This window comes from Pelodiscus sinensis, chromosome 7, assembly GCF_052426305.1.
Source record: "Pelodiscus sinensis isolate ZL-2025 chromosome 7, ASM5242630v1, whole genome shotgun sequence".
Classification (NCBI taxonomy): domain Eukaryota; kingdom Metazoa; phylum Chordata; order Testudines; family Trionychidae; genus Pelodiscus; species Pelodiscus sinensis.
In genome coordinates, this window is record NC_143058.1 from 45,843,166 (window position 1) to 45,857,172 (window position 14,007).

The window sequence follows — 14,007 nt, forward strand, 5'->3', positions numbered from 1 at the left end:
CACATTGAATGTCATGTATTCAGTACACAGTTTTGACATAAGACCAGCCAATTGTTTTATTAAACTAGGCAACCAACTGTCTTAGCAAATACGTAAAATATGTATTTATGTTACAGTCTCCAAGTATGAGAAAAATCAACAGCAATGAAAAGTCTACACATGACTAAGCTGTCTTACAATATCAATAAGAAAGACCCAAATGAATTTAAAAGTTTGTCTTTGTCTGTTAGCTAGTAACCATGATGAAATACTAAGAGAAATATGTAATCGGCCCAGAAATAGGTTTACCAGACAATAGTATGTAGCTAACCCTGCTTATTAATTTTTATTGACAACAGTAGCATAGTAGTTTTAAAAGGTAGTTTTAGTTAACTTTGTTTATTGAGGAAGTATTAAACAAATATAATTAAATATTCTAAGCCCCTCTGTCGGTTTATCAAAAATCACCACAAAAGATAAAAGTAAATTTAATTACTCTGATATTTTTAGAACTTAGGATGTATTGCAGCAGTTTCATGTTTCATATTTTTGCATGCAAGAAATACAGAAAGTCAGAATTTGGTGTTTCTAGTAAAGAAGCAAAAGTGCTGCAGGGAGCCTCCTGGGGCTCTTGTATATTTTGAAGGCAGGACCAGCAGGAGGACTGCATGAGTCCCCCACTGGCCTTGCTCGCTGCGGCAGTTCCGCCTTTGAAATGTAGCAAGAGCCCTGATGGCTTTTGCCACATTTCAAAAGTGGAGGCACCCTTATCAACTAATTGAATAGTTGATGCAGAATTACAATTGACTGTTCGATTAGTTGATTAATCTAATTTTAACATCCCTATTTAGTACTTAACTGTTCTCCCCTCTCTTGCAGCACTTCAAAGGCTAACTCACTAATGGGCGCAGAGGTGAGACTGTAGCTCTGACTGTAACAAGCGGTTCTCCTTAGAATTCAATGCTGGCTAGTGCACTCAGAGTAGTATCATTTTGGGGAAAACAATTCTACATGTCTAGCAACCTCACATATCACAAACAAATATTTGACATGGAAAATATCCTTGGCCCTATCTTAAGGCATTCCTGGAAGCCACCTTCACTACTGAATATAACAGGCTTTAGAGTGGGGGCCAAAACAAAAGTTAGAATCATAGAACACTAGAACTGAAAGGGACCTTGAGAGGTCATCGAATCCAATCCCCTGATCTCATGGTTGGACCTAGTACCATTTAAACCATCCCTGACAGATGTCTATCTAACCTGCTCTTAAACATCTCCAGAGATGGAGATTCTACAACCTCCCTAGGCAATTTATTCCAGTGTTTAACCACCTTGAGAGTTAGGAAGTTTTTCCTAATGTCCAACCTAAACCTCCCTTGCTGCATTTTAAGCCCATTGCTTCTTGTCCTATTCTCAGCGGCCAAGATGAACAAGTTTTCTCCCTCTTCCTTATGACACCCTTTTAGATACCTGAAAACTGTTATCATGTCCCCCCTCAGTCTTCTCTTTTCTAACCTAAACAAACCCAGTTCTTTCAGTCTTCCTTCATAGGTCATGTTCTCTAGACCTTTAATCATTCTTGTTGTTCTTCTCTGGACCTTCTCCAAATCTTTCTTGAAATGCCCAGAACTGGACACAATACTCCAACTTAGGTCTGATCAGAGGAGAGTAGGTTGGCATGAATTAGCTCTAGAATTACCACAGTTATCCAAGTAAGGCTTGGAGTGATCAAAGGAACCATAACTGATTTAATGAGCCATTTGCAGTTTCACTGTTATGTCCATGTGCACTTAGACATGCAAGGCTTAATCTTTGAGACAAGCAAATGTTTGTTCATTGACTGAGGCCTATCCAGCCTTCTCCCCATATTAATAAAGGATTTTAAAAGGATTCATCTCTATGCAGTCCACCATCCTTTCCGTCTATGCAGTCTCAAAGATGCTCCTCCAGCTGGAGCAACTGGGATGTCTGCTGCTGCTATGAAAACATCCTAATAGGGTGTTATTGCTCATATATCCATCCCCCTACCTCTTCACATTTAAAAAAATAGTATTTTACCTACTTATTTCTCCTGATTCTGCTCTTAATTTTTTAAAATATAAATAAATGAATGTCAGGGATAACACAACACAACTCTAAGTTAAATGTACGTAATATACAAGACAGATTCAGTTTGTGGAGCTAATCTATGGATGCACACAGAGGTGTCATTTGTTTAATTTTTCTTTCATATATTTCCCATTTCTTTTTATAAAAACAAAAATGAAGAAAAAGAATAATTAAAAACAGCAGTGAAGCTAGTAACTAGTAAACTGTAACTAGTAAATTGGAGAAGAAACACATTTTTATTTGAAATAATTACTTAAAATTTAAACTATAAATATCATGATACTGTTAATGTATATTTATATGAGTGATTTTTTCTTTACCTTTTTTGTTATCTTCCACCTGATTTCGGTTCCAGGTCATCTTAACAAATCAACTATTTATGTCCATCATAACAATGTCTCTTTAGTGACATCGATCATTAAACCCTATTCAGTAACATGACTGGAAGAGGAGACCATAAGCAGCTAGGAATATAGGACATGTGTTGTTATGAAAAGCTTGATTTTTATTCTATAGTCTTTTTCACTAAGAAGCCTCACACTGACAAGGATGCAGTTCTTTAGTTTTGCTTCTATCACCAAGCAAGACTTGCTGAAGTGACATTAAGCTTGTATCTCCTTCCTCTCCTAAAGCCACATATATTCTTAGCCTTCATCATGAGAAGCGCGAGTTAAAAAAATGGTCTTCCGCAGAGTACATTTTACCAGTGCTGCTGAATTCAGAAATGTTTTAGTCCTGATGCTAGCCATCATAAAAAAATTGAAGTTACTATAAAACCAAAACACATTGATAACTCATTTTCCAGCACTGAGATTCCAGCACAGAGCTTATCTTCTGCAAGATCAAAGTCTGTAGAAAATGGCACAATAACAATTACTGTATCAAACAACTACATATTTAGTAAGGTTGAACTGTTAACAATGTAACATTTTTTCAGATTAACCTTCATGAAGATCAAGGAAATTTTAACTTACCAATTTAGCCTCTGACTGCACTGGCTGTGGGGAGGAGGGCCCTGGGATTCCTGGGATACTAGGCACCATGGTGACAGGTCTAACAAGCTGACCAGGAAAGTCATAAAAATGAAAAACAACCTCTTAGTAAACCAGCATAATTCAAATTTTAAAACTGAACTCTCCACTAGAACCAAAACAGTTACCAAATTCTGTAATACTAAGTTCTAAAGCTAGGTAATCAGTAGCTTTAGAACCCTTCGAGATTTTATATATATATATATATATATATTTATTTTAGAGTGCATCTGAGTGTCAGTCAGTGAGTCCAACCAATCAGAATCCCCGGGAAAAGGACAGTTTTCCATAACTTGCAAAGGAAAGAACTACTTTTAGAAGGACTCGATACGAGAAGGTCCACTGGGGGCAGCGAGCCCACAGGGGAGAGCTATATGCAGTGTCCACTAGGGGCAGCAGTACCTCTAGGGGAGTGGCCACCAGAGCTGGATCTCCACTATCTTGCCAGCCAGCACTCTAATAAGTAGCCCTTGTGCCTCAAATCCTTTCCCCCCACCCCAGCCCATGATTGCAGCCCCCCCCCCCCCTCCCAGGGAGGAATGAGGGGAAGGAGGGAGAGAACAGGCCCCTGACAGCTGGGGGAGTCTGTGGGGGGAGAGAACAGGCCCCGAGTGGGCTGGCAGGAGAATAGCCCCAGGTGGAAGGGGGAAGATACAGGAAAGGAGGGAGGAAGAACGCCCCTGACTCCTAGCTGCCTGCACGCCCCCCCCCAAAAAAAACCCTCTCCACACACATCCACAGGGCCCTGCCCTGAAGGACCTGGGCAATGCCGGATAAGTCTGCTAGTATTAAATGAAGAGAAATATATTAAGTAATATTAGATATGATAGATACACTACTCTCACTAGTGTTCAGAGCACAAAGCATTGCAATACCTACCAAAAACATGTCTCTCACCACTTTAAATCAAGTCCGAAAATCTTTTTCTAAATGTCAGTTTTTGACTTTTAAGATTGTAGACTAGATCATGTGTAAACTTACTGGAACTGCAGCAGGGACATGAACATTAGAATTTGTGATTGAGGCAGGAATGGCAACAGGCATAGTTTGTCCATTAGGAAGATGTAACAGCAGAGGAAAAGGACCCGGTACTGGTCTAAGAAAAATGAGGATGAAATATTTTAAAAGGACAGCAGATTTGAAAGGCAGTGACTTTTCTTATTTCAAAGCTTGAAGAATTATTAATTTGGTTTAACCCTGTCCATACTTAATACTGTTTAAACTATTTGCCAGTTGAAAAGTTATCAATAATATCCACTGTACATTTAAATGTATTCTGTACATTTAATAGTAATCCTGCTTGACATAACTCTGTCAACTTATAATGCATATTCACTGTATTGTTGGAGACTATGGAGCTGGAGGCCACACTTAAATTGTAGAAAAAGTGATCAAAAGTACGTTGTAAACAAGAATCTTTTTAGAAATCTGTAACAGCAAAATATTTTTCTATCACATATTACTTACACTATTGGCCTATTGGAGGATGGAGCCTGGGTAATGACCGTGCTAGAAGTTGGTGAAGGTATTGCCTGCTGTATAATAACACTTGAGTCAGAACTCGTTAGCAGTACATTAGGAACCTGCAATGATGCTGGACGAACTATTGTTGACGTAGGCTGTGCAGTCTGCTGAAGTGGCACTTCCTGTGGGGAAAAAAATGAAAATTAAACATTGAAATTACAGATGATCAATAAAGATTTTCCAATGAATTATTACAGAGACAAATCAGCAATCATTATAACATTTATACAAATTACAGACTGATAGAGAAGAATGAAATATGCTGTTTTAAAAAACTGAGTAAGTTCACCAAAAAGATGACTCAATAATTAAGGCTGTGATAAACAAACTTCGGAAATGCATCTGTTCACCATAATTTTAGGACAACTTTAAGACCAGTTTGCTGGGCTATGAAGCTTACTGTACCAATATGCTGTCAGGTTACATTTTTGTAAGTCCAATAAACACAGGAAAATGAATTAATCAATAGTAAGCTAACAATATTATACATCAGCTCTTGGTAAACAGACCCTTTCAGTATGCCCTGACACACAGCAAAGAGAAATATAAAATGAATATTTCTTTTAGATTTACATAACAGCTAAAACAAAAGAGCCACTGGAATCAGTAAGAAACAAAACATTTAAAAAAAAAAAACTCATTTATCTTATTTAACCAGGACCCTATCTAGTGAAAAATACTCACAGTATTCTACAATTCTTTGAGTCTCTCTCAAGATGTTTAGAAATACCCTTAGCTACATCTTGACTGCGTCTAAAAAATGACTAGAGCACAGAAGACAGACCACCTTGCTTGTAAACCAGGAAAGTAATAGAACTGACAGACAGAATATGTGACTGTCACAATCCTGAGACTTTCTAACAATTAGGATTCAATGAAAATACACTTACACTAGGGTTTCCTGTAAAGTGTGCGCCTGCGTGGATGCACACCAAGAATTTCATTCCTGCCCACCCCCTAAGCAGAGCCAGGCAGCTGCAGCCCCAGCTGTTCCCACCCCAGGAGCGGCTAGGCAGCCACCACAAGGCCTGCACGTTGGCTGCCGGAGGTGAAGCCTGGGCTGTAGTACTAAAAACAGCACCCCGGCCTCGGCTTCAGTCCTGGCACATGGGGTGTGCTGCCTCATGTGCCAGGACTGGAGCCTGGCCACGGTGCAGCTACTCCTAGGCTGGGGCGGCAGTACTACAAATAGCACCATGGCCCCGGTTCTAGCCACAGCACACAGGGCAGCTGAAAGGTGTCGGGATGGCAGAAAGTTAGGGAAGGGACGGGGGAAAACTAAGGAGAAGGTGGGGGTGAGGAGAGGAAGGGGTTTGTGCTGAGGGGAGAGGAAGAGGCCAGAACAGGAGAAGAAAGGGGAAGGCACCAAGGGGCAGGCTGGAGGAGAGACAAATGCCGGGGGCCAAGAGGAGACAATGGGAAGGTGACAGTGTGGATGGGAGAGGGGAGGGAACAGGGTGATGCTTGGAGAGGGAAGAGAGGGACAATGGGGGCAAGAGGAAGGAAGAGGAGAGGGGAGGAGTGGATGCCAGGAGAAGAGGGGTTGAAAGGAGGGGTGAGCACGAGGAAGGCAAATCATGTGTGAGGGCGCAGAGAGGCATGAGGAGAACTAGGGCAGATAGTGGTGAAGGGCTGAGTACCAGGAAGAAAGAGGGCAAGGATAACAGAGGCAGTGAGGGAAGGGGGAGGTACCAGGAGGGTTCAGGGGTAAAGGGAAGGTGCAGGCGCCAGGGGGATTGTGGGGCAGAAGGACAGACATGGAGAGAGGAGTGGAGGGGAGGAATGGGTACCAGATGGCAGAGGAGAGAGGCAGAGCAGATGGGTAGAGGGAGATGTTCGGAGAGGGGCTAGGGAGGGGAGGTACAGGAGTGGTAGGAGCGGAGGGAAAGAAGGGCAGGTGTAGGGATCAGAGAGGATGGGGAGGTGGGACAAGTCCCAGGAGGACTGAGAAGGGCAGGAGCCAGGACAGTGCTTGGGGAGGAGAGGGGGGAGAAGAGGAGCAGCAGGCAAGCAGACCCCAGGGGAGTAGATGAAGCCGGGGGGGGGGGGGAGGACGACATGGCAGCAGAGGGGAAAAAGGGAGAGGTTTATAACTTGGGTGCCACACATCTGCACAAGTGCACATGACCGCAATACTGGTGCACAAGACAAAACTCACTCCGCTCATGGATGGAAAATCTTAGAGGGAATGCTGACTTACACCTGCACACTCTGGGTGTCTTATCTGGGAACACCCCTGGTACAAGGAGGAAGTGGCTTTGCACACTGCTGCTCCCCCTCACCACCCTGCTGGGGGAATGGCAGCACACAGAGCCACTTCCCCTCAGGCTTTTCTCTGCTGCTCCAGCAACAGGGAGCACAGAGTGCCATGTGCCCCCAGAAGTAGGGTGACAGGTAAGTGCTGCACCCCACCCCCTCCTGCCCAGACTCCGCAGTGCCCTGACTGGTCAAGCAAAATCTTTAATCTGGCATACCTGGTTTCCCAAAGTTTCTGGATTCAAGAGTTTCAAACGTATTAAATAAGCATTTAGAACATCTATACATACCTTCCATCTGAAGACCCCTAAGCACTTCACAGAAGTTAATGAAGAAATTCCCTTTAACATGTAACCTTGTATATGGTGCTTTACATCAGTGGTTTTCCAACTTTTTTCCTCATGACCCAGTTGAAGAAAACTGTTGATGCCCATGACCCAACATAATTTAACTAGAGTGTGGGCTCCAGAGTGGAATTGAGGATGAGAGCTTTGGGGTGTAAGATGGGTCTCCACCTTTTGGTGGGGGAGGGAAATCAAGGCAGAGACCATTTACCCTGATCATTTCCTAGCCAGCGGTGCACCGGGGATATTAAGGCAGGCTTATTTCCTCTCTTGGCTCCGCAGACAATGCCATGTCCCAGAAGCAGCCAGCAGCAGGTTTCCAGCCAATGGGAATGCGGAGCTAGCATTCCGCACAGGGGCAATGCATGGAGCCCTGTGAGCTCTTTCCCTCCACTACCCCTCCTCCACCTTGGAGCTGGGCCTGCTGCCGGCTGCTTCTGGGTTGCAGCCCAGAACAGGCAGGTAACCGGTTTTAGCACCCACACTGGTTACCTGATCACCTATAGCAACAAGACGCAGTGCCTGACATTCCACAACCCAGTCCTGGGTTGCAACCTGTAGTTTGAAAACCACTGTTTTACATTATACCTGCTGTACATGGCAAACAACCTAACGAGCCAGCACTACACTAAGCAGCAAATTGGAAATTACATGGTAATGTTTACTATAATAAAATTCAATAAGCTTTAATTGTATTGAAATATATTATAAATACTCCATAAAATGAACACACATAATAAATGCATTCTCTAGACACAGTAGTGAAGCAGTTTATCCAAACCGGGAACATAAGAACAGCCATACTGGGTCAGACCAAAGATCCATCTAGCCCAGTATCCTGTCTGTCAACAGTGGCCAATGCCAGATGCCCCAGAGGGAGTGAACACAACAGGTAATCTTCACGTGATCTCTCTCTTGTCGTCCACTTCCAGACAAACAAGAATGGAACTAAGATGAGAACTAGTTAGTCAAAACTCAAATCAAGATCACATAATGATATTTGTGGGGTGAAAGAAGAGATTATCCTCCTCACCAACCAAGGAAGCATGCCCACTCTTTGTTTCTTATGTTAGATCCTCAATTACTCTTGGGAGGTACAGACAGACAGCAGCAGAAAAGCAAACCTGGATTTGGATTTTGTCTTTCCTTTTGGATGCAGGCCTTTCCAGTTATCTATGCCTTTGTCAAATTTGACTGCTGCTATACTCAGGACTAGATTTTAAAACTATGAAAACAACTTCAGTTAGTACAGTTTTCCACTCCCTACTTTATTAAATGATATTTCATTTATGGAACATATTAGACCAGTGCCCTAAGGCTGCACTGGCTTCCATTTGATTTCTGAATGAAGGTTATGTTGTAGATTTGAATTTATAATGCACTGAATAGTTAGGGACCTGGCTACCCTAAAGATTACTTCTCATTCCATGATGCATTTTGAGTTCGAAAGTGGTCAAGCTAGGTGCATTTCTGTTTAAATAGGAATGGATTGGCTGCAGAGCTTTTTCAATAAAGAGATCTTCAGCTTTAAAACTTGCTCATTGTCTAAGGGTATGTCTACACTAGCCCCCTAGTTCGAACTAGGGAGGCTAATGAGGGCGACTGAAATTGCAAATGAAGCACAGGATTTAAATATCCCGCACTTCATTAGCATGTGCCCAGGCGGTCGCCATTTTGGAAACTGACTAGCCCAGAATAACTGCCCGCGTCTACATGTGGCAGTGAAACGGGAGTTTGAAGTAAACCCGTTAACTCAAATTAGGTGTTAAGCCTCATTCCATGAGGAATGATATTTAAATCCCGTGCTTCATTTGCAATTTTGGTCGCCCTCATTAGCCTCCCTAGTTCGAACTAGGGGGCTAGTGTAGACGTACCCTAAGATCCAAACACAACCTGCATTTGTTGCATGGCTCATCAGTTCTCCCAGCCTTTGAACAAAGGGATGAAGCATTTCATTGTGGGAAACTAAGGGAGGACTACAGTGGAAGAAATCTGCAGGGTAGATTTCCTAAAGGGCAACTTTGCTCCTATGAAGTTTAGGATCTATGCAGGAGGAGAATGGAGATGCCACCAAGAGCTCATCAATGCAGCAAAAGGGAAGCTGTGATCCTGAGTATTTGACAAACACCAGATGGCAGCAAATTCCTCCTATAAGTCTTCTTTGCCCAAGATAACTGCTTCATCTGCTTTGCTCATTTAGCTGCAAGATCTAGTGGCTTAGGTCATACTCTTATCCTTGATTCACTGAATCATGAAGGATATTCCTTCTCCCTCCTTCCCACTCGGCCCTTTTAAAACCAGAAGTATAATAGCCAGCAAAGAAACACACTCATTTCCCCCTTTTGAGGAGTGGGAGTGGGGGAGGCCTGAAAAACAGAACCAAGCCTGAGAAGGCAGTAAAAATACTAGGTTAATAGCAAGAAAAAAAAACATTTTGTGAATTTATGAGATACCTTGGCAAAAGTAAAAAAGTAAACTATGTGTTCATTTGTATAGCCACAATCCCATTATGTAGGTATGGATTAGAACTGTGGTGCTCAGACAGAGGATGCTGAGGAAGATGGTCTGTGCCCTCTTTATTTGTCAAGGCATTTCTCAAATGTCACAGAGCAATCCTTAAACCTGTGACTTTTACTAAATTTACCAAAGCTGCATCATCTTTTTTTTTTTTAAATAAAAAAAGCTGAGACAAATCCACAGCCATATTTATGATGTATAAAGGTACCCTTAATTAAAAAAAAAGTTGTTTCTCTTAGGAACAGAACAGGAAAGGCATGGATTAAATGCAGAAAAGTGAGTGATTTACAAGACAGTATTTAAATGGCACTTTTGTATGGCTTGGAGTGCTAGACCTGAAGAAGAGTTTGGGATGGTTGTTGAATACAATGGAAATTAGTGTTAAGATGAAGATACAAGGATGGACCATGTTTGAAATGTACAATTTGGAGTGTGTGAAGTTAGTACCAATTGCAGAAGAGCTGAGAGAATCCAAACTTACATGGTTATTTTCATACACCTGAAGCTGGAAGAATACACAGGAAACATGATGTTAAAGCTGAGAAGTGGAAGGTAAGAAAAGGGCTCGAAGACCTGAAACTAGATGAGTAGATGTTATATGAAAGGACATAATTAACTGTGCTGCATTTCCAAGGAACTGCTTCAAGACAGGATGGAATGGAAAACTCAAACAGCCAAACTCATGTAGACAGGACCAAAGCAAATAGTATTGTCAGGAAAAATCTGTCCTTTCCTAAATTTGCTGGAGAACCATAGGAAGAACAAAGGATGCTTATTCTAAGCAAAACTTAACTAACAGGGTGAAGGTTTTGAATCTTTTACAATATGACTACCATCACTGTACAATCAGCAATTAGGTCATACAAGTAGTTCCAGTAAAAATATACAAAATTAAATACATTGCTGTGAATGTTCTTTATAAAATGTTTTTAATCCAGAAAAGTATGTTCCTGACCTTTTCATCACTGGTAGTGGACTCTGGATGAGGTAAAGGACTATCCTGATGAGTTGTCTCCACAACTGAAGGTTCTTCAGTTTTATTTCTTATGATTGGTGTTGCAAGAGGAGATAGATCTAGAGGCATCTAGAAGAGTAAATGTTCAAACAAACCTGTCAGTCACTTAAATTAAAATATGTAAAAACAAAGTTGACTAGGAAGGTATCAACCTTGTGGAGTAGGGGCTCTGTTCTGGAGGAGCACAAGCCATGTAAAGCAGAGCCAGCTCATTAAGCAACTGCATCATTCCCATTTCTGCATAACCTTCAGTTCCTTGGGAGATGCATGGTTCCTCTACTTTCAAGTTCTTAGACCAGCCAAACTCAGGTATGTAGTTCCCCTGTATGTTCTCTAGAAGTGTTCCTTTCCTGAAAACCTTAGAAAGTTCACAGCTGGGAATGGAGCCTAAAGGTATTCTACTTTACAAAATAGCCAGATTCTCCAGAAAGCCACTCTCATGGTCTTCCTGTCCCCACCTCCTATTATCTTTGTTCCATTGAGTTTCTGCACAGCTTGCTCACCTCTATTGCTCTGAATATATACAGTTGATAAACTGATCCTAACAACTTGAGAAAGAAGACAATTACGTGACCATATATGTGACTGTAGTTGTAATGCCAGCAGGCAGAACCAAAGCTGGGAGCTCTGGAGCTTAGTGAATAAGCCTCTACAGCTTGAGCTAAAAGCCATCTGGTGTTCAGCTAAGGCAGCAGAGCACACTTATTCTCTCTCTCTGTAAGTGGTCTAAGTGCCACTACATAGGACCATGAACCACACAGCCAGTAAGTGGGTGGGTTACATAGTCACACTATATTAGGCTCCTTGTCTACAACAGATTACATTTTCAATTCAATCACGAACAGCTTGTAATAACTTACAGCAGCCAAAAAAAAAAAAAAAAAAAAAATCACAAATACTACTTTAGCATATAAAATGCTTTAAATTACATTGTTAAGAATAAAGTTTGAACTTTGAAAGCACTTTCAGTTTCAAAATATATGGAAAACTAAGGAGGAAGTCTCAATCTAGTACAAAACTTTTAAAAAATCCTCAAAAACCACACACAAGATAGAAAATTCTTGAGAAAGAAAATGTGTCTTCTTTAGTGTGATTACAGATTAGTTCTGTTTGTTCTGAATAACTGTCCATCACAACCTAACTTCTACTTTATTTTGAACTCACATGATGAAATCACAATGTGATGTTTATTAAATCTCATTGTTGCTAAGCAAATTAGTATCGTAAGTGTGGCTTCATACCCTTACTTAAATTGAGAAAGCTATAAGGGATATTTTCAAATATTTTGAATAATTATTGAAAGATGAAAATGCTTATAAAAAGACAGTGGAAAAATATATGTAATTGCTTAAATGGCCTAACATTATTAAAATATAACACAACAAATGTTAAGGGCATGAGAACTACATGTGAAATCCCCTTACATTTCTTTTCACCAGTATTACTGATACTGGTTAAAGAAAAAAAAAAACTTCACAGTATTTAGCCATTAAGTTTCATACTGCAAACTTGCAAATCTGCCCACACACTTAGGGTATGTCTAGACAACAGAGCCATTTAGATGAGTTTACTAGACATAGGAAAATGAAGCGGCGATTTAAATAATTGCCGCTTCATTTACATTAAAATGGCCGCCAAGCTGTACCGATCAGCTGTTTGGCAGCACAGCAGGGCAGTCTGGATGCACCGCGGTCGACAAGGGAAGTCCAGACTGCCCCGCTGTGCCACCAAACAGCTGATCGGTACAGCGTGGCGGCCATTTTAATGTAAATGAAGCGGCAATTATTTAAATCGCCGCTTCATTTTCCTATGTCTAGTAAACTCATCTACATAGCTCCGTCGACGGGGCCATGTAGTCTAGACATACACTTAGAGGAAAACAACTCTCCCTAGAAAGATTTTTACCTTCTATTCTACTCTTCTTTCTGGTTCTTTGAACAACCAAACTTTATTAGAGAGTGAGAAAATTGTATAGGAGTACCCCTTCTCCTTATGTTCTTCCAGAACATGGAAGTTAAAAGCCAGAAACTAAAACCCCTGAAAACCAGATAATTCAGTTAATAACGCCTCACAAAGGATAGTCCCATTTAACTCTATTTTCCTTTGATCGGCCCTTAAGAGTCACTCAGAGAGATCACAGTACTATATCCCTCCCTAAGACATGAATGTCAGCTGGGAGAATGAAGCGTGGTGTTGAAACTGCAAAGAAGTTTTAAAAGGTCTTTGATCCCTCACTGCCATCCTGGCAGTGAGCACACTAGAAATCTCCAGAAAGTACTCATGGGTTTAGTAGTGCTACATATAATGCAAGACAGTTGGAACGGGGTGGGGAACATTGAAAGTGGCAGGTGACAGATTGCTAGAGTTTTGCAAGGTTCTATTATATTTCCAGTTTCTCTTCTCTCTTCAGAAACAAAGAAAGAGCTAGAGCTGGAGTGAGAGTGAGAGACAGATACACACGAGTAAAGTGTTCCATACTGGCAAATGTTTGCAGATGGACCCTAAGTTATCTATGAATGGGAAGGAATTAAAAAGTGAAATACAAAACATCTAATTTATTTAAATAAAGTTAATTGGGAATGGATTCAATTCAAGTTTACACAAAAATTCAATTTGTACAAAACAAGTGTGGTGGTTTTGGCTGTGATCAATATTTGTGTTTCAAATGGGATCTGTCTGTCAAAGAAATCTAAACCTCACTTTAACTGAAATTAAAATAATAAAAAATTATTCTCAATCATACTTCACTTTCAGTTGCTGAATTGGATTACCACTGTTTAAACTCATCACTAATATTCTGTTGTTAAAATAATATGTGTATTGTTGTCTAACCAGTATACCTGCAAAACAACTAATGTGTACAGGCAGTCCCCGGGTTACATGGATCCAACTTGCATCGGATCCCTACTTACAAACGGGGTGAGGCAACCCCGCACTAGCTGATTCCCCCAGCAGACCAGGGAGACGCGAAGCTAGCGCTCCCCCCCCAGCAGACTAAGGAGACGCGGAGCGGCTTTTCTCAGCAGACACCTCAGCTTGAGAATAAAGGATTGAGGGAAGTGAGGTGTGGGAGAATAAAACTGAGCTCTGGAGAAATGTTTGGCTAGAGTTTCCCCTACAATATGTACCAGTTCCAACTTACATACAAATTCAACTTAAGAACAAACTTACAGTCCCTATCTTGTACGTAACCCGGGGACTGCCTGTACTTGTTACTCCTTTAACAATAT

At 41.3% G+C, this 14,007-nt stretch overlaps 1 protein-coding gene across 5 annotated transcripts in view; it reads right to left on the minus strand.

The window, feature by feature from the left end:
* ATF2 (activating transcription factor 2) overlaps window positions 1-14,007 on the minus strand; it is a 102,821-nt gene that overhangs the window by 60,552 nt on the left and 28,262 nt on the right. For all 5 annotated transcript variants that reach the window (XM_075933683.2, XM_075933672.2, XM_075933684.2 and 2 more), the window contains 4 exons: window positions 10,718-10,846; window positions 4,589-4,767; window positions 4,103-4,217; window positions 3,065-3,151 (listed from right to left, as the gene is read on the minus strand). In XM_075933683.2, coding sequence (XP_075789798.1) covers window positions 3,065-3,151; window positions 4,103-4,217; window positions 4,589-4,767; window positions 10,718-10,846 — 510 coding nt within the window. The remainder of the gene's footprint in view (window positions 1-3,064; window positions 3,152-4,102; window positions 4,218-4,588; window positions 4,768-10,717; window positions 10,847-14,007) is intronic.